The 26,941-nt window shown below is 50.2% G+C and overlaps 1 protein-coding gene across 2 annotated transcripts in view; it reads left to right on the forward strand.

The window, feature by feature from the left end:
* Positions 1 to 11,834: 11,834 nt before the first annotated feature.
* The window catches only part of FGFR4 (fibroblast growth factor receptor 4), a 54,271-nt gene continuing 39,164 nt past the window's right edge, over positions 11,835 to 26,941 (forward strand). Inside the window, exons 1-2 of one of the 2 annotated variants that reach the window (XM_069651494.1) lie at positions 11,835 to 12,466; positions 24,251 to 24,406. In XM_069651494.1, the coding sequence (XP_069507595.1) occupies positions 24,268 to 24,406 (139 nt within the window). In that variant the 5' untranslated portion in view covers positions 11,835 to 12,466; positions 24,251 to 24,267. Of the gene's footprint in view, positions 12,467 to 23,735; positions 23,876 to 24,250; positions 24,407 to 26,941 lie in introns of those variants that run through there. The other variant, XM_069651495.1, reaches the window with a different exon arrangement.

Genomic DNA, 26,941 nt, shown 5'->3' on the forward strand with positions numbered 1-26,941 from the left:
GCAGGGGTACGATATCACGTCACCGGCATGGCACCCCCATAGGAGTGTTGGGAATCACCATAGAATAGATCAGAGCAGGATGATGACCATGATCCACAGACTACAGCCATCACACCCAAATAAGAATGTACACAGTGCACAGCACCACAATGATCCGACATCAGGACAGCAGCATGCAACAAAGAAACATGTACCCCAAGATGTCCACACCATCGTTCACGGACCATCATGTAGACACAACACCCCACTGCATTACATTACATCGGACACATATTTGTGTCCCTGATCATGCCCAATACATCCATGGACATGTCCAGATGGCCATCATTGAAATCCTGCCATGACAGCCAAGTACTGTTCTCCACCATGACAGTCCACACACCCACCTCATTTGGCGACACATGCAGCTGTTGTTGGCTGTCCCATGACAGCAAGCCACATGACCCCTGTCATGAACCCCCTGAACAGGCCCATGGGGCAACCAGACTATGGCCATACCCGTGCAAGCGTGTAGATGAAGCAGTCACCAGGCTTGCGTGATGCACATATGTGCCGGCGAACCAGGATTGGTGGCTGACCCCTCCACTGATATCTGGTGTCGAATGGGCCCATGCCATGTGTGCAGATGGACAAAAAGTGCATCCCTACGTGAGCGGCTATCACCCCTGACATGGTAATGCTACAACCACAGGACGATGCGGTGAAGGCGGAGGGTGTAGTGCCAACAAAGGTTCATTGAGGCTGTGCACTTGAGGAACATGTAATGCTCTGTACTTACAGTGGACAAGGTCTCCAGGACACAAGTCAGTAGAGGGTGTCATGACATGGGCACACAGGGCAACGGACTCGTGCATACTTGTACACCATGCACTGGCAGTAGTCAATGAACAAATGTGCAATGATGAATGTCCACAACGGTTGAAGTTTGCAACACCAATTGTGTATTGTGATAAATAAAACAAAATAGTGCTTACATCAGCAACTGCCCATGCCCCCTCCCCCCACCCCCAACTCCAGAACACAACATCACCCCCCTACCCACTCCCCCCAACTCCAGAACACACCATCACCCCCTACCCCCTCCCCCCAACTCCAGAACACAACATCACCCCCCTACCCCCTCCCCGCAACTCCAGAACACACCATCACCCCCTCCCTCCCCCCTCCCCCCAACTCTAGAGCAGTCGTCCCATGTAGGATTTGGGGCCCACATGTGACAGGAACGCCTAATGTCTCTTGCCCCCCTTGTCTGGGCGAGGCAAATCCCGTTGACGCAAGGAACGCCGAGTGCGTCTCTCCGGGCTACATTGCGTGGCCTCACTGGTCGCGGATGTGTCCTCCTGCTGTGGCTCGGTATTTTGATGCCCTGCCTCAAGGGCATTTGCTATGCGATTGAGGACATGGCATAGCCGGGTCGTGCTGTCCGTCATAGAGTCGCACAATCTGGTGGTGCAGTCGGTGAGGGACTGCCGCATTTGGTTAAGTTCTTCATGCAGTTCTGCCCTGGCCTGGCGATTGTCCTCAATGTAGTTCTCAATTAGATCAGTCAACTGGTACACTCGGTGCTGGTCAAGTGAAGGGAGACCATCTGAGGATCCACTTGCACCAGCATGCTCTGCAGGGGGTGGTATGGGTGGACTGGGGGGAACGGCGTCATACCACTGCGGGTCAAGTTCCAGTCTGTGCACAGGTGACAGTGCATCCCCGGGGTCCCACTCATCCGGTGCGGTGGCAGCAGCCTCCCCTGAGACGCTCGACTGTGCCGAGCTAGGGGTTTGCACAGTTGCTGCCACAGATGCTGTGTGGGTTGCTGGTCTGCCAACTTCAAGTGGCCTTTCCGTAGGCTGGGGGGTGTTTTTTTTTGCTGCTGGCTTCGGCCTGACCCTGCCAGTACCCGCGGAGGTGCTTGGCCGGCTTCCCTGGGGCTCTGTGCTGTCATGGTCTGTGCCTGTGGGGGTAGAAGAGAGGGACAACATTAGTGTATGTGCAATGTCCTATTTGCATACATGGTTGCATGGACATTTCGGTCATTTACCGTTTGTTCTGTTTGGGGGTAGCTATGGCAGTGGTACATGTGCATGGTGATGGCATATACACATGTTTGGGAGTGACTCGTTGTGCCCTGGTCATGTACATTTTGGCTAGTACTATGCCTACCACGCTGGACAGTGTGCATGATGGGCTGTGCAAGTCAATGCACTATGGTTGGTGTGCGTTATGTACTCGCACTTGGGCCAGCATTAGGCGGCACTTGCCTCAGCATTTGTTGGATGGGGGATGCGTTGGATGGGGGGGCAACACGAGAGGGTGCCTTTGATGGCCCCTGGGTCAGTTTACATCATGCAATGGACATTGCCAGTGTACACTGTCGACACTCACCTCCTTCTCCAGAAGTCGTTCCCCCGCACTCCATGGTACCCACGCCCTCAATGGATTCAGTGCCAATGAGCTCCGCACAGGTCTCCTCCCACGGCTCAAGTTGGACTGCTGTACTTGGGGCACCTCCCGTCTGCAGGGCCTGGCTGCGGTTGCTGGAGAGGAGGCCCCGGACCCGCACCCGCAGGTCGTCCCACCGCTTGCGGCAGTCCCTGGGGGTGCTGGGGGGGTGTTGCCAACAGCGCTCACCCTCTGTGCCAGTTCCGCCCAGATGGTCTTCTTGCGGAGGGTCGACTCCCTCCGCATGTCGCTACTGAAGACTACATCGGCATGCTCTGCCAGGTAGTCCACCATGGCCTGGAGTTCATCGGGGCAGAATCTCTGCTTGCGGATGCGATCCGCCGCCCTTTTTGGTGCTTTCGGCATGTCCTGCGGTGCCTGGTCCGATTCCCAACTTTAGTTTCCTCACAGGGCTGCTGGCAGCTGCGGATGGCAATGGATTGCGTTTTTAAAGATGGCCGCCGCTCTCCTTCCCGATCCTGTGCGATGTCGTAATTTCCGGTTCCTTTTTTTTTCGGTGACCTTAATTTACGGTCTCCGTAAATTATGGTCACCGTTATGCACTGACGCTAATTCTTACAGGGCGGTGTTGTACTTTACGTGTCGCTGCATGCCGGTAGGGGTTTTTCGGGGGGTTTTGCGGCAGGCCGCGCGGTCCTTTTCCGGCATGGCGGAAAGCGCGTGTCCCAGGGCTCGGAATGGGCCGAAATTTTCGGTCTTCAACCAGCACGATGTCGTACTTTACGCCATGCCGGAAAGTACCGCTACTTACCGGCATGGCTCGGAATGAAGGCCTATGTCTCTGGCCAGCTGAAAAAGAAGCAATAAGGTTGCACTTTGATTTTGAAAAGAATCGGACAAAATTGATCCCTCAAAGTTTTGAGAATTTTCCAGAATTAATGATTGCCGCATTTTGAGGGAATTACTGAAGTACGGAACAAATTTCATGTATTAGAAGTGATTTTTCACAGAGAGAAATTGTATTTCCAGTTAGCACACCAGATTGACAAACGTTCCTCTGGTCTCGTATGTTATTTCACTGAAAATGTTAAGGAAAGGCCTTAAGTTGCCACCACATTGAGCCTAGTACTGTTTTCTGTTTGCTTAGCGGGATTGATGTATTGTTGCAAATGCAGAAGAAGGAACAGCATTACTATCACCATCTCCAGACCCCATGGGATGTTAAATAATGAGATGTACTATTCGACTGTGTTGTTCAGTGATATTAAGTGTGAGCTAAATGACGTAGAGGATATACACACCTTGACACGTATTGCAATTTTGATCTTAACATAGGGGAGAATTAAAGACCTGTCTGCATATGCCCGGTTCCCATTAAATCTATCTCTCTGTAACAGAGCAAGGGACTAGAAATGATCAAAATAATGCATTGATGTGGTTATGTTGTGTTGCACTAAAGTGCAAAAAAGGGGGATGCTGGGGAAAAATGGAAAATGAATGAACATAAATAAAGAAAAATGAGCCGTAACAGAACATAACCTTAATAAATATAAAGTTGACCTCACCACTTTCGACATCACAACCCCAGGCCCCAAACGCTTCTCTTCTAGCGGACTCTGTAGACATTCCCCCTTTTCTGCTAGCTCTGCCATTGCTTGTCCTCTCCATGGACCTCACTCAGCATGCACTCGATAATGTACTGAAAAGTGTTGTTCGGCAGAAATCGATGGTAAGGACCAGAAAGTTGCTCATAACTGAGTGGCAGTTGTTATGAGGAAGGGGTGCCTACGCCGCCTCGGTGTGTCATCATTTGGCATGGGAACTGCAAGTAGACAGTATAAGGAGACTAAGGACCAATTAAAAGATCCATTGTGTTTGGCAGGAGGCGGTGGTGTGTGCTAGATAGCCTTGTGATGGTTCTAGAATATTCGTAGGTTTCGATTCAGTTAGGTGACCAGCGACCTAAAAAGGTGAGGAGTCTGGAGGGTGGCTTGGTGCCGTAAGTCCAGGATCAGGGGTAGATGAGGAGCGTGGCATATAAGGGGGTTGCAAGTTTGGGCTCCTACTCTGTTTGTTATCCTGAGGAACCAGCACCTACAAGCAACTTTGTTGCTGTGTGTTGGCAATTGCCCATCCTCCCACCCCTCAGGTTTGGAGTTAGGAGGTGTGCGGATTTGTGCTCAGGGGTAAACTGTACGTTGAACCACATTTCATAGAATTGTGCAAAGGGTGCAAAACAAGTGGGGACACTTGTGGAAAGATTGTACTCCTAGATGGGGGCCGAAGCTTGGTGCTGAACGTTGAAGCTGTCCTGCCAGGCACCCCCAGAATGGTGCTGATCCAGTAGGTACACTGGCGCAGGGAGAACAGGACTGGGTGTCTGGTCGGTTCCCACAGGGTATCTTTATTGCTCCAGGACGAGGGCACAGCCACTCCCCCATGCTTACATTATGATTTGGGTATCAATATCACCAGCCAAATGGGTGATGTCATTCATTGAATAACTGTTGCTTTCTTTGAAATATGCGGACAAATGCTTTCCAAAAGTAGCTTGCGTCATGTCTCACTCCTTGGCCTAGCCACCTGCCTCCACCGTAGGTTTTCTTTCTGTCAGGTGACCAGCGACCTTTAAAGGTGAGGGTCTGGAGGGCGTGTCACGGTGAAGAACCTGTGAAACCAGCCCTACTGTGACAAGTCCACACAGACCAAGAAGAATCCTAACCCACGACCACATACTCAACCCTGAGAAGATGGAGTAATGAGGCTCAAGCCTCGGTATCCAGAAATCACCGCTGATGGATACAATCTATCAGTGAGAAGAAGACAGAGCGTGTCAGGTTAAAAGCAGTCTGTTCCAGATTACACCTAGATGCTGTTTCCTTGGTTTGCAAGACAACGAATTTTGTCATCACCTGAAACTGATGTGTGAGCCTGGCATCTCTGACAGGGGTATGAAGTGAGTGAATAACTGCTTAGTCAATGACACACAAGCCAGTGGGTGGGATACTTTGGGCCGCTGGGTACATGGGTACATTTCAGTTCTTTTTTATGGAGAAGAAGCTGGAGAACTCGTTCCAACAATAATTCGTTTTCCAAGTGCAGTCCAGAGGGGAAAAAAACGTGCAGTTTAATTGATATTCTACCAGAATAAAGGGTCAACTATCAGCGGTACTACTAACCCCAGAGTCAAAAGGAGTCTTTCCCTGTCAATGATTCTGCTTTGTGGACGAATGCCCACCCCATACCCCTGTCCGAGAATAAAGGACTCCTCTCCCATAGAGGTGTCCCTATTCAATCAGTAGAGATTAATAAAGGATTCCTCTCCCATAGAGGGGTCCCTATTCACTCAGTAGAGATAAATAAAGGACTCCTCTCCCATAGAGGGGTCCCTATTCACTCAGTAGAGATAAATAAAGGACTCCTCTCCCATAGAGGTGTCCCTATTCACTCAGTAGAGATAAATAAAGGACTCCTCTCCCATAGAGGTGTCCCTATTCAATCAGTAGAGATTAATAAAGGATTCCTCTCCCATAGAGGTGTCCCTATTCACTCACTCAGTAGAGATAAATAAAGGACTCCTCTCCCATAGAGGTGTCCCTATTCAATCAGTAGAGAATAATAAAGGATTCCTCTCCCATAGAGGTGTCCCTATTCACTCACTCAGTAGAGATAAATAAAGGACTCCTCTCCCATAGAGGTGTCCCTATTCACTCAGTAGAGATTCACTCAGTAGAGATAAATAAAGGACTCCTCTCCCATAGAGGGGTCCCTATTCACTCAGTAGAGATTCACTCAGTAGAGATAAATAAAGGACTCCTCTCCCATAGAGGTGTCCCTATTCACTCAGTAGAGATTCACTCAGTAGAGATAAATAAAGGACTCCTCTCCCATAGAGGGGTCCCTATTCACTCAGTAGAGATTCACTCAGTAGAGATAAATAAAGGACTCCTCTCCCATAGAGGTGTCCCTATTCAATCAGTAGAGATTAATAAAGGATTCCTCTCCCATAGAGGGGTCCCTATTCACTCAGCAGAGATAAATAAAGGACTCCTCTCCCATAGAGGTGTCCCTATTCACTCAGCAGAGATAAATAAAGGACTCCTCTCCCATAGAGGGGTCCCTATTCACTCAGCAGAGATAAATAAAGGACTCCTCTCCCATAGAGGTGTCCCTATTCACTCAGTAGAGATAAATAAAGGACTCCTCTCCCATAGAGGTGTCCCTATTCACTCAGTAGAGATAAATAAAGGACTCCTCTCCCATAGAGGGGTCCCTATTCACTCAGTAGAGATATTCCTCCCCAGGAATAAATGGCGTATCTGCCAGTTGTTAATTCTCTCTAAAACAATAAATGGCGGATCTGCGCGTCGATGTATTCCTCTTCAAAAATAAAGGGCCCATCTCTCGGTATTGTCACACGGCTCTCTGAAGGACTCTTCGCTCATTACTGATTCCCTTGCTGGGAGAAAAGGACTCGTCTCTTGACGAAGTCCTTCGGCAGGGGAGAAGGGGTACCGGCCAGGAGACTCATATGGGCCCCACTGAACCTTTGGGATGCCGGTTTAACCCCTAAGCTCCACGCACCCCCTAGGCAGGAGATATTTATATCTGGTGCTCCCCCACCGAAGCCCCCAGGGGGCTGATTAAAACGGCGCCCTTGATCTGGGGTGTGACCACTCATCTGGGCCCATTAGCTGTAATCACAGAGCCCCCGCTGCGCGAGGGGCGCCCCACCCTGGCCAGCGCTTATCTGCGGGGACAATGGCGGGCCGCTAATGAGCAGCCTGACACAGGGCCGGCGGAGCAGGTAGTGCACTGGGGGCTGATGAGGGCAGACCTTAATGGAGCCATTGAGATGCGGAGGGGAGGGGCAGGGGGCCGGGTCACATGACCTTCGCAGCACAAAGGAGGGGGAGGAATGTGGACTTTGTTTGAGCGCAGTTTTTGTGCTCCGAGGATTTAATCAAGAGTTTCAATGGCCGGGGCTCAGCAGGTGGTTGGTGGGGGATGGAGAGGGCTTTGCTACAAGCCACCCAACCCCCCCCCCCAGGCCCCGTATCCAAGAGTCTCCAAATACAATCAGCCTGCTGGAGCCCGGGCCCTTGTTATCGAGATATGGGGCTCACGGACTGACCCCTCGTGCGCCAAAGTTCACACGCCCCTATGCGCAGGGGGCGTGTGGCATTCAGAGGGCCGGTTTCCGGTGCACCAATGGCAGCGCAGCACCGAAGGCCTCATCGGGATAAGTGTGCCCGCATCGAGGAGCACACACCGTGTCCAGTTCTGGGCGGTGTCCACATCTGGGGTGCTGTCTTCGGTTGTCCGCCTGATCAGCCGAGCTCTTTTATCTTTACTGCCTCTAGACTCTCCCCAGACTTCATGGCACGTGCGCTTTATGGCGCACTAGTCTCAGCAATACGGACATTGGTCTATGACGGAAATTGCGTGATGCTTACCTTGTCCCTTTGCGCTGCCTTGGTCCTTTCGTAACCCTTCCGTCCTCGGACCCTTTCTCACTTGCGCTATGAAGGAAGTTGTGTTGCAGGTTGGCACTTTAAAAGTACCACAAACTCACTAACACACACACATAGGGCCTGATTCATGGAAATTGGCGCAGAAATCCTGCAAGAAGATTTGAGAATCCTGCGCGCTGAGAAGGACACTGCGCGAGCCTATGCGGAGAAAGAAAAATGTGTGCCCCACGTATTCATGGAATCTACAGCGCAAAGTAACCGTATTCGCAAGTCGCACCTGGAACGCCACTGACACGCCCAGACGCAAAGCATAAACAGCCAGAACAGCTACCTATGCGCGCTACCTCGGGCGCTAATAAACGCAACCTTCAAACAGTGCTTGGGGTCCCCCATAAGCAAGCCTGCGACTTGGGGCTCCTGCGCAGGGTCCCCCCTAACTTTATCGGTACCCTGACAACATGCGCATGAAAAATCGTAACTCAGCAATAACTTGCGAAATCTGCATTTGAACCCCCGTAAAATGTTGCTGTACCCTGCTACACTGCTGAGGCGCACCCCTAAGTTACCTCTGAACCCCCATTGAGTACACGCACCCCAAAATCCAACATGCAACCTCACCTGCGTGCTGCAAATCTTACATGCAAGTGTACTTACGCCTTCCTCCGGGTGGTGGAACGTATGAAGGACATGCGTGGCCATTTCCCAGCCGAGATGTTGCGCGATTGAATCCATGAATACGTTTCGTGCCGCGCAATTGTGGGCATGCAATGGACTGCCTGTAGGCCGTCCTTCGGAACACCCACTTTTTGCAAGTTCTTCCCCATTTTTGGTGTTACGCCTCCTGCGCAAGCCACAACCACGCTCTGCTGGGAGTCTCGCGCAAGGCTCTTGACAGCTCGCACAGACGTGCCGAGGCAGCTCAAACTCCACGCAGGTCCAGGAAAAGTAGCACGCATTAGATTCCATTAATTAACGAAGGCGGATGTACGCACAGTTCCGCGCACAAGTGCCCTATTTTCTGCGCTAATAATTCTAAGACTCTAGCCCACAGATCTGATCTGAAGTATTTTGCCCATTTGTGCATGGCCTTACCTGGAGCGCAGTGTCTTGTCCCAGTTCTGAGGGCCACATGTGACGTATTGTGGGGAGTCTGGGAAACAGACATGTTAATTAGAAAACTTCAGAGAAGTTGCTGCAGCCTCTTGGGTGCAAGCTCCGCCTTTGGTGTGAGTGGGTAGATTAAGTTAGTGCCCCCACCAATGTGTGGTGCACATCTGCCACATGTAGGGCCTCTTTTTGTCGTCACCGGTTCTGGTGTGTATAGATAGTGGTAAGAGCACTGTTGGCAGCGGAGTAGGCCCTGGCATGGAGCATACGACGGCCGGTCATGTCTACCATTGTTTCACTGCGGGTGAGGTGTGCTCATGCGTCATAGATGAAGCTTCTGCCACTTGAAAGCGCTCAGTAAACCAACAAAGAAAAATCCATATACCACTCACGTGCCTAAGCAATTAGACAAGAATCAATAAGAGCAAGAACATACAAAGGAAAGGTATAAATACAAAATGTATTCAACAGGCAAAATATTAATGTCCCATAAAAACAAACTAACAAGAATTTGGTATGAACAATTATTACAAAATATTGGGGGAAAATACATGATCCCCCTACCAAACCACCCACCAAAACCATGATATCAAACATCAATCCACATTCTAACTCCAATCATCTGACAAACAATGCAAATAACTTGGATGCAAAATGCATCCATCCTTACAAAAACATGACAGATAATTACTACCCATTGGCTCCATCCTAGTGCATGCTCTGCGCCACTATTATACTTCTACAAACCTACATACATATTAATATACAAATGTACAATTTGTAACCAATAGCTACTGGCACATAACACAGTTATTAATGGCAGTAGTCGATGCCAACTCGAGTTGCGGCCTAGGGCTGGGGTTATTTCCAAATAGCCCAGCCTTCTTCAGGGCAAGAAAGATTGTTTGGTGGTGTCGACAAATATCATTTTCCTGGTTACATTCTTGCAGTTCAATAGAAGCCACACTTGACTAACGACTTGTATTTACTCCAGGGCTTGGTGAAGGCCAGTTACTACCATCCACAATTCTCATGAATTGGCTCTGGTAAGTTTACACAATTTTGGCTCTGGTAAGTTCAAATCACCACTGCAGCGTTTGCTGCCTCTCGCAGCTCTGAAGGGGCCTCTCTCTCCAGACTGCACCGATGTGCTCACTGACTTCCACTGCCGGGCGCACTGAAGGCTCGCGTAACGGAAGCTACAGACCACACGTCTTTTTATTACATTAAAGCGCTCTTGTGTTTTATGTTTTAAGTTATGTTTTTTGTGACGCCGCTCTGATGCCTGTGGGCTTTCAGCGCCTTATGAATAAATAAATGCCACAGAGCACTAGTCTGGATGGGCCCGGAGGGATGCTGTGGTGGCGTGTGGCATACGCTGGAGCTCACAGGGTGTTCTGAGCGATGGTCCCCAATGTGTCATTGGCAGGGGTCCTCGGCCACTGGGCGACTGCACACAACTCGCTAGAATTTTAGCAGAGACAGACGCTGTAAGGGAATTATCGCTTCCACTATTTGTGTCTTGCTTAAGGTGGTAAGTGAAGTGACCATGCAATGACAGGTAGGTGGCTTTCAGTTGTAACCTTTATTACATTAGGACTAGGTTATAATAACAGGCCCCACGAACACCGATGCTCACAGCTTAACAGCAGTGGTCCAACTATCCTGCTCAGAACCCATATACATTCCAACCTTCAACGCTCCACCGTATCACTAATGTATTCTGCAGATGCAGTTACTATAGTAATAGGTCAGATACAACACATCCCCCTTCCTTGAAATGCAACAAGAGAAATATAAGGAAACTATATACACATGAATTGGCATAGCACTATCACAGGTATAACATAACAATTGTCCCCCAGGTGTCCCTGAAAAGAAATAACATACACGTGCAACCGCACTGAAGCAGCATTATGTATCCATCACACATTCTTGACATGTGCCAGGTAACCTATGCACTGACCATGGTGGAGCTGTCCCACCTGGAGGAGGTGGGGGGTTCAAAGTCAGTAGCAGCATTCTTACAATCACGGGGCGCAGGCAGGCACTTGAGTTATGGTAGTGACGCAAAGAAAAGGCTAGGGACTGAGTAAAGTATTCAGCGCTGCTGCTTCACAACGCGGGCAGGGAGATAGATTTGCTCAATACATCTTCTGTCGATATGTCTATATGTTTCCTCTAGCCACTCCCTATTGGTTCCATGTAATAATGTCCCTGCAAAAATGTCACCTGTCAAAAAAGGCCCGTTTATTGCAGGGACATTATTACATTGAACACATGGGAGACACCACTACAACCCGAAAAGCTTATTTTCTTCAAGGGGAGGGGGACACCCATTTACCCCTTCTATATGTTCACAATATATAATGTCGCCACAACCTTATCCTGGCGACATTATGTATGGGGACCATATATATATGGGGACATTATTGCCAGATACCTCCATATGCCTTCTGTAATCCCATTCGCGGGACCTGCTCGCTAAACTAACCTGTACCCCCGGCACGAGTTCTGTGAGTAAATACATTGCCGCGGCCGGGGATGGGCCCTCCATGCTGCACGTGGAAGCCCCCCACAGCCGCCAGAGCCCTGCTGCTGGACTGGGAAGGGCTCACTCCCAGTAAGGTCTGCTCTCCTGAACTGGAAGAGGCCCGGGCTCCCTTTTGGATCCCGAAAGATGCAGCTGCGCCCCTGCACGCGGGCGTGAGGGGAGCTGGCCTGGGCAGGGCTGGCCGAGGATTAAGGCCTGGGGGAGGTGTCTGAGAGGGTCACTGCCCCCCACCTCCTCCTCCCCGCGGCTCCATTGTTGCAGGGGAGCAGGGACAGAAGGCTGGAGGGGGGTGGGGCCTCAGGGGTGTGACCTGAAAGCTCCCACCGGAGCGGGCTTAGGCAGAGAGCCGCTAGCAGAACTGCACGGAGAGATGCGAGGAGGCACCGCTCCGCCACCATTGAACGCCTAGGTCGGAGTACTCGAGGCGCGGCTACTTACCTCAGCCCTGACGAGTGTGCGCGGAGAGCAACTTCCAAGGAAAGCAAAGTCCAGCCGCGGGGAGTGTGCACGCAAGACAGGGGAAGGCGCCCTGAACCGTGGCCAGGAGGCGCGCCGGGGCAACACCAACGGCAACCCCGAGGAGTGTGTGAGGGGCAGCAGCACCGGCTACTAAGCGGGTGCCCGAGGGGTGCGCGGGGAGCCGCTCCAAAGGGGCTCTCACAGGGCAGCCCCACATCACAGCCACCGAGGAGTGCGCACAGAGCCGAGTCCAGCACCCAGAAGCGCCCGCAACAACGCCGCACCACCCGGCCAGGATGCTCTCAGTAGCTCGCACCTAACCCGAAAGAGGGGCTACTTTTTAGGGGGTGTTGGTACTACGCCGGACTGTCCCTTGGATACAGGGTTGGGAACGACTCTCAGCACCCGCGGATACAGGGTTGGGAAGGACTCTCAGCACCCGCGCAGACGAGGACCCCCCCCCCCCATTGGAGAGGTGAGAGCCTGCAGGGGGACGGGCCGTCGACTCCTGGAGTGGTTGGGACATGGGGGGTTATAGCACTTGATGGGAGGGTGTGTGGGGGCCCCTGAGAGATGTGTGGGGGCAGCGGGTAGAGCACGGGAAGTGCAAGTGATAGTGGGCGACATTCGGGGACATTAGAAGCATTGTTCCTCTAAGCCAGTGGTATTCAAACTGGGGGGAGGAGGGGAGCTTGACCCCTAAGGGTGCCTGGAGCATGTCCAAGAGGCACAGACTATTTTAAAAGGGATTAAGAATACAGTTTTAATATAAAATAGAATCTGATGTACTACTTATATTTTCTATTAAAATCAGTCGCCTAATTCCCTTTTTAAAGAGCCAGGTCGCACATCGTTTGGGTGTGGGTGCCCAAAAGAAATATGTGTACTCAAGGGAGGAGTTGGTAGGGAAATCTTTTGAATACCACTGCTCTAAGCGCAGGCACTGAGCTCCCGTCATTTGGCTGCTACTTGGCCACGGTGGCCTGGGCCCAAGGTGCCAACATGAGACTCTGTGACACCTGGACACAGGCTCAGGGCGAAGAAGCAGGCGGGGGTCCTGGGGCAGTGGGATAGAGGCAGCACAGAGCAAGTGCAATCTGGCGACACACAGCAGGGAAAGGGAACTCAAGCCAGCCTGGACGCAGGAAGTCGTCTGCCCCAACCCTCCTGTACCACGGGCAGGTTTAACGCAAGACTGCATCTCCCGCTCCTGTGACACGAGCAGAAACAGAGACAGGAACCCGTAGGAGAGCGGCGTAACCCAGGCCACAGAACGAAACAGTGTCACACTAGACAGACAACAGAACACAGGGCAGAGAGGCGGCTGCCTGCTAGAGAGAACGGGGGCAAAAGGGGCAACCACCAGGCTTGGATTGGCCTATAGGGCACTGTCCGAATCCAGAAAGTGTTTGGGGTCCGAGTGGGCCACTTATTTGGCAAATGTGGGCCAGTTTGACGAGTGACTTCGCCGGGTTTTTGGTCATTGTTGCTGAATACATATTCTTTAACTTGCACAATTGTATCACGTTTTATCAAAAACCTCCCCCTTGGGCACTATTCAAACAGAGTGTCACAAAAGAAATTAATTACCATTTGCAACTGTGGGACACTTTTGGGTGCCCGGGACAATAGTATGCCGCAGCCCGACCCTGGGAACCTCACTGAGGTCAGAGAGAATAGACAAAGAACACAGGCTTACCCTGAGAAGCCAAAACCCCCAGAAGAATGAGAGGGACGGAAACTAGAAACACCCCCCGCCCCCAGACCCAGAGCTGATCAGCGGGACCAGATAACAGAATGCGACCCAGAAAGCACACGTAGGTAGGACGCGTAAACAGACTGGGGCCCCACGAAAGACCCGCGCGCTCGCCGGTCAGCCTGGGGACTACTACAGCACAACTCCCAGGCCGCCCTGTGGGAGACTGAGAGTCCAGGGGGTGGGAGGGAGCAAACGTGTGAGGTGTGTGTCAGTCCTGCCCTGTATTAGACCCCGAATTCTGAACGGCTGCAGTGTGTACGCTCTGCCCTCGCTTAGGCTGCGGGTAAGGTAGAGCCTCGCCCCCACCGCTGCCGCAGCCTGGAGAAAGTGCCTCTGCTGGCCGGCCGAGTACAGTGGGCCCGTTGTTCGCCCGCGGGGGGCTCTCACTGCACACCTCTGTCCTGTCAGGGCTCCGGCTACAAAGATGCCTTTCACCCCTGCGCCGTTACTGGAAATGTTTCGCGTTTCACTTGTTTGTGTATTGTGTATTTTGGGAGAAACGTGGAAAATGTAAGGCGCCTTGGTACATCAAGCGCGCGATTTAAACATGGTATTAATCAGTAAATGTATGTGGAGGCGGCGGCAATGCGGCGAACCCTGGCGCCACACTGTGCGCCCTTTCTGACAGGACTCCAGGGAGGTCTACATTTTGTGGGATCATTTCGCACTTCATTATTGACACCAAAGGGGTTTCGTGTAGAACGCTCCCTCCTTTATCATAGGTCTATGTGGGATTGTTTATGGTTTTTGGTTATTGTTTATGTTTTTTTTTTTACACTTTCTCATTGGTGTGTGTTCTGGAACATTCGCAACACGTTCTCTTCCTGTGTGCTCGCTTTGACCCTCGCGCACAGTCTCTGTGATTCCAAGCATGGGCCACTGTGGTCCCAAACTTTGGCAGCCTGGTTGTTGCATCTGGGAAGCTGTAAACAGGGTCGTCGGATTAAAAAAAAGCCTTCACACGTCAGAGGTTCGCTTAAGCACATCTCGAGGCCATCAGGCAACCACTCAGGCTTCAATTGTACCCTAATGATGTGCCCAAAACATTGACTAACTACTGGCTCACCATGGTCACCCTATTTCCTGACCAACACCTTGTGCCCGATCGACCAACCGTGACATCCCATACATCCAATCACAAACAAGCATTTCGCTAACTCCATGATCTAACTAAATGCCCACCCCCCACCCCCCTCTCCGCCTTGGCTATCTGCTCAATCTGTTTCCCCCTTCCTCCTCATTTCCCTCTACAGGCCCATGTCTGGTGGAACTGGTACCATATATAAATTACTTTTACATCACATTTTTCTATAGGTGTCTGTGGAATTCTGTACACCCTATTAGAGAAATAGTGGGAAAGTGTGTAAGAACACCAAACCTACTGCTGAGCCCTTCATTGTTTTTAGAATTTACCATCAAAAAATGATGACTATAATTTTTCAGTGCACAGAAATCCATAACATGTCCTAACTAAGCCCCTATAATTTTAATTGGTCATTTATAACGCACTTAATACCCAGAGGTTTCTAAGCGCGGACTGAGGTATCGAACCTGTGTTGCTTTTAGTTGTCTCGCTTCCAAGGCAAGCTTTGCCTATGAGCTATGCTCCCGAGACTATAGGCAGCGTTATCCCCAAAGAACTTCCGTAAAATACACAGCTTTCCATCAATCATCCTGATGTTCTTTCAATATGTTGTGCATGGTGCTGGAGTTCTTGGTTTTGGCGGTTGCTGGGGAGTTCGTATCTGTAATTTCGTGCTTGGGAGTGTCAATCTGGGCTTGGATGCTTCTATGCTCGCCATCAGCGCGCTCAACCAAAAGCTGCAGCATTGCCCTGGAGCTCTGATTTAAGTCGGCCAAATCTCGGGCATCGTTATTAATAAACTCTGGAAGAGTGAATATCCTACGGCCACGTGGTATCGTGTTATTCTCCAGATAACTCGTTATTAGAGAAGGCATCACATTCTATAGGCTTGTCTGTGCATGTCTGTGGACTTATTTGGGCTTCCTAGCAGAATGTTGGTCACTTTATACTATAAAGGCTTCTGGGAGCTTGTCAGCAGTGGTCGTAGTGAGTGGGAGTGGCGTTCCATTACTTTTATTTTTTTACTATCAACAGTTCCACTACTTTTTGCAACCATTTCCACCGTCCGAAGCTGTTCTGTATGAAATTGAAGCACACTTCTCCACTTTACCAGACGATAGCAGTTACAGCGAAACTGAAATCTGTTTTAACTCAACTGGCTGTCAACCCGCATGACTGCAGCCCTTGAAAAACGTGTTGTTGCACTTTGCTCCCTTCCTGTCTATGCTATCCCCTGCCGGGGTCACAGGTACACTGCTTTGTTTGGTACACTCCTACTCCCATTGATTGCCAGTGGACTTCTTTGTGCTCTATTGGAGAATGTTGGTCACTTTATTGGCTTCTGGGAGCTTGTCAGTGGAATTCTGTCTGCCCTATTGCATAATGTTGGCCACTTGACATGCTTCTAGGAGCTTGTCAGTGGAATTCTGTGTGCCCTATTGTAGAATGTTGGCCACTTTATATGCTTCCAGGAGCTTGTTAGTGGAATTCTGTGTGCTCTATTGTAGAATGTTGGTCACTTTATATGCTTCTGGGAGCTAGTCAGTGGAACGTTCTGTGCTCTATTGTAGAATGTTGGGCACTTTATAGGCTTCTGGGAACTTGCCAGTGGAATTCTGTGTGCTGTATTATAGAATGTTAGCCACTTTATATGCTTCTGGGAGCTAGTCAGTGGAACGTTCTGTGCTCTATTGTAGAATGTTGGGCACTTTATAGGCTTCTGGGAGCTTGTCAGATGAATTCTGTCTACTCTATTGTAGAATCTTGGTCACTTTATATGCTTCTGGGAGCTTGTCAGTGGAATGTGTGCTCTATTTTAGAATGTTGGCACCTTTATAGGCTACTGGGAGCTTGTCAGTGCAATTCTGTGTGTTCTATTTTAGAATGTTGGCCACTTTGTATGCATTTGGGGGCTTGACAGTGGAATTCTGTGTGCTCTATAGAAGAATGTTGGTCACATTATAGGCTTCTGGGAGCTTGTCAGTGGAATTCTGTGTGTTCTATTGTAGAATGTTCGCCACTTTATATGCTTCTGGGAGTTTGTCAGTGGAATTCTGTTTGCTCTATTTTAGAATCTTGGCCACTTTATATGTTTCTGGGAACATCTCATTGGAATTAAGTGGGCTCTTTTGTACAAGGTTGGCCACTTTATATGCTTCTGGGAGCTTGTCAGTGAAATTCTGTGTGTGCTATTGTAGAATGTTGGTCACTTTATAGGCTTCTGGGAGCTTGTCAGTGGAATTCTGTGTGTTCCATTGTAGAATATTGCTCACTTTATAGGCCTCTGGGAACCTGTCATTGGAATTCTGTGTGCCCTATTGTAGAATTTTGGCCACTTTATAGGCTTCTGGGAGCTTGTCAGTGGAATTCTGTGTGCTATATTGTAGAATGGTGGCCACTTTATATGCTTATGGGAACTTCTCATTGGAATTCTGTGTGCTCTGTTGTGGAATGGTTGCCACTGTATATGCTTATGGGAACTTCTCATTGGAATTCTGTGTGCTCTGTTGTGGAATGGTTGCCACTGTATATGCTTATGGGAACTTCTCATTGGAATTCTGTGTGCTCTATTGTGGAATGGTTGCCACTGTATATGCTTATGGGAACTTCTCATTGGAATTCTGTGTGCTCTATGGTAGAATGTTGGCCACTTTATATGCTTCTTGGAGCTTGTCAGTGAAATTCTGTGTGCTCTATTGTAGAATGTTGGTCATGTTATAGGCTTCTGGGAGCTTGTCAGATGAATTCTGTCTACTCTATTGTAGAATCTTGGTCACTTTATATGCTTCTGGGAGCTTGTCAGTGGAATGTGTGCTCTATTTTAGAATGTTGGCACCTTTATAGGCTACTGGGAGCTTGTCAGTAGAATTCTGTGTGCCCTATTGTAGAATGTTGGCCACTTTATATAGTAGGATGTTGACCACTTTATATACTTCTGGGAGATTGTCAGTGGAATTGTGTGTGCTCTGCTGAAGAATGTTGGCCACTTTATTGGCTTCTGGGAGCTTGTCGGTGGAATTCTGTGTGCCCTATTGTAGAATGTTGGCCACTTTATATAGTAGGATGTTGGCCACTTTATATAATTCTGGGAGATTGTCAGTGGGATTATGTGTGCTCTGCTGAAGAATGTTGGCCACTTTATTGGCTTCTGGGAGCTTGTTGGTAGAATTATGTGTGCCCTATTGTAGAATGTTGGCCACTTTATATAGTAGAATGTTGGCCACTTTATATACTTCTGGGAGATTGTCAGTGGAATTATGTGTGCTCTGCTGAAGAATGTTGGCCACTTTATTGGCTTCTGGGAGCTTGTTTGTAGAATTATGTGTGCCCTATTGTAGAATGTTGGCCACTTTATATAGTAGAATGTTGGCCACTTTATTGGCTTCTGGGAGCTTGTCGGTGGAATTCTGTGTGCCCTATTGTAGAATGTTGGCCACTTTATATAGTAGGATGTTGGCCACTTTATATAATTCTGGGAGATTGTCAGTGGAATTATGTGTGTTCTGCTGAAGAATGTTGGCCACTTTATTGGCTTCTGGGAGCTTGTTGGTAGAATTCTGTGTGCCCTATTGTAGAATGTTGGCCACTTTATATAGTAGAATGTTGGCCACTTTATATACTTCTGGGAGATTGTCAGTGGAATTATGTGTGTTCTGCTGAAGAATGTTGGCCACTTTATTGGCTTCTGGGAGCTTGTTGGTAGAATTCTGTGTGCCCTATTGTAGAATGTTGGCCACTTTATATAGTAGGATGTTGGCCACTTTATATACTTCTGGGAGACTGTCAGTGGAATTATGTGTGTTCTGCTGAATAATGTGGCCACTTTATTGGCTTCTGGGAGCTTGTTGGTAGAATTCTGTGTGCCCTATTGTAGAATGTTAGCCACTTTATATAGTAGAATGTTGGCCACTTTATATACTTCTGGGAGATTGTCAGTGGAATTATGTGTGCTCTGCTGAAGAATTTTGGCCACTTTATTGGCTTCTGAGAGCTTGTTGGTAGAATTCTGTGTGCCCTATTATAGAATGTTGGCCACTTTATATAGTAGGATGTTGGCCACTTTATATACTTCTGGGAGATTGTCAGTGGAATTCTGTGTGCTCTGCTGTAGAATGTTGGCCACTTTATTGGCTTCTAGGCACGTTTCTCTAGATATATGTTTGCTCTATTGTAGGTTGCCCATTTTACAGTCATCTGGGGGCTTGGCTGAAGAATTCTCATAAGTGTTCTAATGGTAAATGTTGCTCACTACCAGTGAATTATGTGTCCTCTATTATAAAAAGGTTGTCAACTTTGTAGGCCTCTGGGAGCTTGTCTCTATAATTCTGTGCACTGTAATACTACATGTTCATCACTTCCATATCATTATTTGTCCTCTGCTGTAGAAGGTTGACCACTTTTATAAGCTTCTGTGCTTTGTTGTAGAATTCAATAGGATTAGGCAAACTATTGTATGGCTTTCTGAATGTTATATTTTCCCCACCTCACCACCAGGGTTTAATATTTTCTGGTGGGCAGTTTCAGAAACTCACCGTAGTGGGCAGTTAAGGAGTCGACACTGCTGTGTATGGTAGCATAAGAAGACACTGATGGGCCCTGTGCAAGGTTGGCAGCGCGAGTATCATGCAGTGCTGGGGGGGGGGGGTGACCCATACACCCCATACTCTTCTGCCAGTGTGACAGGAGAGCCAGCATACGTGGTCAGGGTAAGGGGCTGCCACTTATCAGGAGGGTGAGAAGCTCACACTGTAGAGTAGTGTGATGTTCTGCCCCAATGGGCAGAGAGAGAGTCTGTGTGCGTGTGTTTGTGTGTGTGTGTGAGTGTGGAATACTGCACCATTGTGACGGGGGAGAAGCCAAGAGATGTTATGCCCCACAAAGCATGTGTGGACGGGGAGAGACCCGGTGAGGTCAGTCTCTGAAGCCAGTGTGACAGGGGCAGACCCAGACATGCCAGACTCTGTAGCCAGTGTGAGGGGGACAGACTGAGAGACCAAACTCTGCAGCCAGTGTGAGGGGGAAAGACTGAGAGGCCAAACTCTGTAGCCAGTGTGAGGGGGAAAGACTGAGAGGCCAAGCCCTGCAGCCAGTGTGAGGGGGATAGACTGAGAGGCCAAACTCTGTAGCCAGTGTGAGGGGGAAAGACTGAGAGGCCAAACTCTGTAGCCACTGTGAGGGGGAAAGACTGAGAGGCCAAACTCTGCAGCCAGTGTGAGGGGGGTAGACCCAGAGAGGCCAGACTCTGCAGTCAGTGTCAGGGGATAGACTGAGGGGCCAGGCTCTGCCGCCAGTTTGAGGGGGATATACTGAGAGGCCAAACTCTGTAGCCAGTGTAAGGGGGAAAGACTGAGAGGCCAGACTCTGCAGCCATTGTGAGGGGGGTAGACCCAGAGAGGCCAGGCTCTGCCGCCAGTGTGAGGGGGATAGACTGAGAGGCCAGGCTCTGCAGCCAGTGTGACGGGGAAAGGCAGAGAGATGCCAGGCTCTGCAGCCATTGTGACAAGTGTGAGACGCAGAATCCAAGCAAGGCAGCTGGAGTAACTCTAAGAGTCTAGGAGGTACAGCTAGTGTGACATGGTAGCGTCACAGAGAGGCCGAGGAATGTGACTGGTGTGGCATCTAGAGAACCAGCAAGGCTAGGCTTTTCAGTCACTGTGGCAAGAGAAAGATCCAGAAATGCCAGGTCCTGCAGATAGCATGGCAGGGGAGAGACCCCCCACCAAGGCTATTTTCTACAACCATTGTGACACGGAAGAGAACATGCTATACAACCAGTGTGATAGGAGATGGATAGAGAAGGTTAGCCTCTAGGTCCAGTGTGGCAGAGGAAAGACCATTACGACTAGGGTCTGCTGCTAGTGTGACAGTGAATAGACACAGAGTGGCCAGACTCTGTAGCTAGTGTGACAGGAGAGAACCCCAGAGAGACCAGGCTCCTGATTCTGTGACTAGTAGCAGGGACCGCACCCAATGAGACTGTGCTCTACAGCCAGTGATTGGGAGAGACCAAGCTTGTCAACCAGTGTGGCAGGGCAGAATCTCTGCGAGACCCAGCTCTACCGCCATTTTGATGATGAAAGACCAAGCTCTACACACAGCATGACAGTTGAGGTGTTGGGACTCTGTAGGTGTTGTCACGGGAAAGAAACCCAGACAGGCCAAGCTCTAACTGTGGCATGGGAGAGGCCCGCTGAGAGATCAAGCACTGCAGGTATTGTGGCAGAAGAAGCATCTCGGGAGGATAGCTCAGGGGCAACGTGCTCGCCTTGGAAGCAAGACTACACGGAGCAACATGGGTTTGATCCCCGGGTCCGCGCTTAGAAACCTCTGGGTATTAAGCGCGTTATAAATAACTATCTTAGCATATCTAGTGCGACCAGGCACTATTGTTGGGGAGATACTAAGGTCTACAGCCAGTTTGACACTTGGGAGAACCAGAGGGGCCAAGACCCACAACCTGTGTGGCAGGGGAGAAAGACAGAGAGGCCATGCTATGGAGCCATTCAGAAAGGATAATACCCAGAGAGGCCAGGGTCTGCAGCCAGTGGGGCAGGAAAAGACACCGCAAGGCCCCACTAGGTAGCCACTGTGAAAGGGTACAGGCAGGGCGGGGACAGGCTCTGAAGCCAATGTGAAAGGGGAACGAAGCTAGTCTTTGTGTTTTAGGAGAAGCCCATTCAGGCCTTTTTCTGCAGCCAGTTAGTGTGACAGCAGCGAGGCCTGCATGGGAGATCTTACCTGGTAGCTAGTGATCCACATCCATACATCCCTGGACATAATTTCCCTCCCCGGTCCTGCCCACCCCATCTCGCCAACCAGCCATACACCTCTCCCAAATAGCCTTGTTTGTAATTGCAGTAGCTGGAGCATTCTGATACCCGGCAGGGAATCATTGCAGGCTTCACAGTACAGCAATGGGAGGGAATGTGTGATCGCATGCATATCCATCAGTAAAAGAAGGTGGGGTCACAGAGCCAGTCACCTCCAGGGCTGTATGGTACATGGATACAAAGCCTTTCGCTTCTAAGGCCTAGTGGCACGAGGGATAACGACCTGCAGGAACAGCTTGCCGGAGCCTGGAGACTGAGGGCCTCATTATGACTTGTGTGCCAACAGCAGAACAGGTGGTATTTTGCAATACCAGTTATTTTACCACTCCGCACTATTATGAGTTTTGCAATCCATATGTGCTCAGACCCGCCTGCTTGTAAGTAGAGATAGTACCTCCATTTACAAAGATGGTACTGCCTCGTGCAATATTACCACCTGCAGTAATATCACATGTTCCCAATGAAGTCCAATGGGTAAGGTCGCCATACTCGTATGAGGCCCATTGTGCGTTATGTCTAGAAGTGCATGGATCAGGGAGACAGAGTCATTCAACTCCTTGGACTGGATAGTTTAGGGATACCGAGCCTGTCACTTCTAGGACTTGGTAGTTTAGGGATACAGGGCATGTTACCTCTAGCAGTGAATCATTTAGGGATACAGAGCCAGTCACCTTTAGGGCTGGATAGTTTAGGGATTCAGAGCCAGTCACCTCTAGCACTGGATAGTTTAGGGATACAGAGCCTGTCACCTCTATGCGTGAATTATTTAGCTATACAGAGACAGTCACTTCTATGAGTGAATGACTTGGCGATACAGAGCCAGTCACCTCTAGGACTGGATAGTTTTGGGATACAGAGCCAGTCACCTCTATGACTGGATAGTTTAGGGACACAGAGCATGTCACTTCTAGGACTGGATAGTTTAGGGATAAAGGGTATGTCACCTCTATGAGTGAATGATGTTTAGCAATACAGAGCCAGCCACACCTAGGACTGGTAGTTTAGGGATACAGAGCCTTCACCTCTAGGGCTGAGTTTAGGGACACAGAGCCAGTCACCACCACCATGCATTGGCAACATGTCCCGTCTAGGATTATGGTGCTGTGGCATTGGGCCAGTCAGGGCTTTAAGTGGGCCGGGGCCTGCCGGGGCTCAGCCCCGGCAGGCCCCGAAGTCTCGTTTTGAGGCGGGACCCTACTGGGGCCCACTAATCTCCCCTGGCAGCCCCGGTTACTACACGAAAAAGCTTTTTAGTATAAAGCCTGAAGCTCTTGCTGGTGTGAGCGAGCTTCAGTCTTCAGAAAAAAAGCCTTTCAGCCATATTGGTGGCGCCGCAGCTGCAAAGCATCCCTTTAAGTCAGAGATTCCCGTGGACCAGCGCCACCATTATGGAGAAAGTGTGAGGCCGCTGGAAGCAGAGGACTTGCTTTCTAAATACTGAAGCTCCCACGGATTCGCGAGAGTTTCAGTATTTGGGAAAAAAGGCCTCAGATTCCAGTGACTTCACCCTTTCAGCCTTAATGGTGACCTGCCCCTTGCCAGCTGGCAAGGGCCAGCGCCACCATTAAGGCTAAATAGGCGAGGCGCTATCCCCTGCCAGGCTAGCCTTTAGAACATAAATGCAGAGATCAGCACCCTTTCACCCATGGGAGGGTGCTGACCTCTACAAAAGGCTGCCTGGCATGGGTGCCAGTAGCCCATTGAGCCAGGGCTCGCCAGGGGGGCGTGACCTAACGGGCTAGCAGGACCCCCGCTGTTAGGTCACGCCCCTTGATGAGCCCCCGGCTCATTTTGTAGTGCCACTTAAGTACTTATTACCTTCATTCCTTAATGGCCCATTTTTATCAAACTTGTCACCTCTGAGACTGGCCGTGCTGCAGCTGGCCCGTGGTGCGTGCACCCTGCGTCAAGCTCACGGGAGTAACTTGGGAATGCTAGCGCTCTCTGGCGGTGTAGCCTGCGCCGTGCAGCTAGCCTCCTGCCTGCTCCCCTCTGCCTGGAGCCCGAGGAATGCTGTCAATCTGTAACCCGTCCCTAGCTGTGCACACAGCCTTTGTGTTCGGGGTCACAGATTGTATACCAGGCCGGAGGTTTAGTTAGCCATGGGCCATACCCCGTCCCCGCGGCGCTGCAGCTTGCCTTTGGGAAGCGGGGGCTTGGAGAGAGGGCCCCTCAGCCCATGATAGCGGCTTGCACCGGACAGCGTCACAGGTAAGGGACTCTGCTCATGGTCTGCAGAAAGCAGGGGTCCGATAACCCCAGGGCAGAGTGGCAAGCGATTGCTGGGGGTTTAGTGCAAAGGGGAAAGCATGAGTTGGAGTTGGGCCTGGGGCAGGGGTCTGCAACATTTGGCTCTGTAGTTGGCTTAGACTGGGGCCCTGGCCCACATGTTTTGAAGTATGTCCCTTATTGTATGGTCTCTAGGGTAGGTCACATTTTTTCCTCCCATTTGTTTCCATTAAGATGTTTAAAGTTTATTTTTGTTTAAAACACATGTAGATATGTTGTGCAAACTCTGCAACTCCCCATATGCATTCTCGGGGTAACCTGTGCTGCCCTCCTCACTTGTGCATTCTCTCCCCACAGGTGCACCCGCCGCCGAGATGAAGGTTCGGATGGCTGCCGTTGGCGCAGAGCAGAGGAGGCCCGGGCGGCCATTTCTCTGGCTCCTGTCCGGGCTGCTGACCCTGTCTTCACTCACCTGTGCCAGGACCCTGCCCGAGGGCCGAAGAGCAGAGCCAGGTAAGATGGACGATGGAGCAGGGGTTCAGAGGATCTGGGGCCGGGTAGAAGGCCTCTGCTACAGTTCTTATGCAAGCTCCTGGCCTGCTGTGCGCCCACCTGTGCCAGAGTGCTGCCTGAGGGCCGAAGAAGGCTAGCGGGATGGTTACATTGGATAGAGGGGGGATGCAGGGTACAAGGCCTCTGCCACACTTCCTGTCTAGACTGGTCAGCCTGCATGCACTCACCTGTGCCAGGGACCTGCAGGAGGGCCAAGAGCAGAGCATGGCAAGAAGAAGAATGGCGCAGGGCTACATAAGAAACAGGGGGAAGGGGAGTAGCCTGCTAGTGGGCAGCAATTGCGGCTGGGCCATTGAGTGACACCAGACACATATATTTTTTAGAAGGTATTCAGCTGCATTTATTACAGTACCCGTTAATGCCATTGGTTGCATACTTGAGCGTGCCCACCAACCGCCTGAACGATCTTGAGGGGATTACATGAGCCTCCGTAAACTGTCCAGACCCCCAGTCCCATTTCCCCTTTGCACTTACCAGTGTGGACCGCTCAATGAGCGCCTGGCATGACACCTCACCATTCTCCGCCGGACCTTGGGCCACAACATAAATCAGCCGGAAATTCCCTTACAGTGACTCAATTCAATGTAATGTGCCCCAACATTCCGTCATAGGGACTCTGACCTACCGGTCAGGGGCCCTCCCACCAACAAAAACAGGGCTTAACCCCCTCCCCCCCACTTGAGACACTCTATAGCCCTTACACCAGTCATTGCATTGCCCAATCCCTAGTCATTTGTACAGAATAATCTCTAGATTAACTCTGAACTATGCCAGCGGCAACAGCTGGCAGGGACTCACTAGCCCACTCTCGCTGCCCGATCTCTTGTGTTGAATTCCGCACCTGGCTCTGACAGCAGCCAACCAGGCCATAGCATCCGTCCTCGCTGCCCTAATAAGCTGACAGGAAAGATTGCCAAGCTGCGCCCCCATCTAAAGAGGGAAAGAGAAACCATTATTGCCGCCCATTAGAACGCAGTGCTGTCTTCACTGATCAACAGGTCTCTGGTCGGTGCAAAAGAGAGGGAGAACCCCACTCGCTCCCGCTCTTTAAAAGCCACCCAAGATCGTTTGTGATTCTGGGCGCTGAGCGGTGGCACACAAGAATGGCATCACCCCCCAGCCCTCTTCATACTCAACTCACTCCTTTTTGGCACGCCTCCCGCCTGGCAAGGTTCCAGGACTGCTGTAGAAGGCCTCCGCTACAACTCCTGCGGGGACTCCTCTCCTTACCCACTCAAATGTACCAGAGGGAACAAGATGGAGTCACACAGTAACTAGAAGATATTGGCGACAGCCAGCCTGAATGTTCAGCTGAGGCTACCCACTGTGTAGTGCTGTGATACAATGTTGCACTGTGTACAGGATGAAGCCTCGGCTAACAATGTCACACTTCCAGCAATTGATTCAGGCTCCTTTGTAGTATTTGTACAGAACGCCAAAGATTAATTCTATAATTTCTCCCAACAGAAGTCACTAGGAGTGAGTTTGGGGGTACATTTACATATGCGCCTGTTGTCTGCTGGAAATGGTGAATACCTTAATAACTTTTGTTTAAATGCATGATACCACTCATTTAAGTACAGGGCTTCCTACTTGAAAGTGCCCGGTGCAGGGGAACCGGGTACAGGGGAAGGCTGGCATGGATTTGTGCATGGGCATATATCATGGCTGCAAAGAGCAGCCTCGCGAGGCTGTCCCAGGCTCTTTAGTGACATCTCAGCACACCAAGTTGACATCCCAGGACTTCATAGAGCGTGAATTTAGCTTGGGGGTAACATAGTGAGGTACAAGAGAGGCTATAGGAAGCACAATAAGATAGCTAACTAGGGGGCAGTTTGTGATTGTGTACCCAGAGCGAGGGACGAAAGTGGGTGCATTCATTTCTTGGTTTGGGATGTGATCTTCTGGGCCAGGTATGGGGTGCCTTGGTTTGATATACCCATCTTATGTGCCAGTTATGGGGTGCCTTTATTTTTATACGCTAATCTTCTATGTCAGGTATGGGGTGCCTCGGTTTTATATGTCCATCTTATGTGCCAGATATGGGTTGCGTTGGTTTGATATGTTGATCTTCTGTGGCAGGTATCGGGTGCCTTGGTTTGATTTACTGATCTTCTTTGCCAGGTTTGGGGTGCCTAGTTTCATATGCTTATCTTCTATGCCAGGTATGGGGTGCCTTGGATTGATATGCAGATCTTCTAGCCCAGTTTTGGGGTGCCTGGTTTGATATGCTGATCTTCTGTGCCAGGTATTGGGTGCCTTGGTTTGATATGCCCATCTAAAGTGCCATGTATGGGGTGCCTTGGTTTGATATGCCCATCTTATGTGCCAGTTATGGGGTGCCTTGGTTTGATATGCCCATCTAAAGTGCCATGTATGGGGTGCCTTGGTTTGATATGCCCATTTTATGTGCCAGTTATGGGGTGCCTTTGTTTTTATAAACTGATCTTCTGTGCCAGGTATGGGATGCCTTGC

Source organism: Ambystoma mexicanum, chromosome 3p (assembly GCF_040938575.1).
Source record: "Ambystoma mexicanum isolate Mex_15411 chromosome 3p, UKY_AmexF1_1, whole genome shotgun sequence".
Classification (NCBI taxonomy): Eukaryota; Metazoa; Chordata; class Amphibia; order Caudata; family Ambystomatidae; genus Ambystoma; species Ambystoma mexicanum.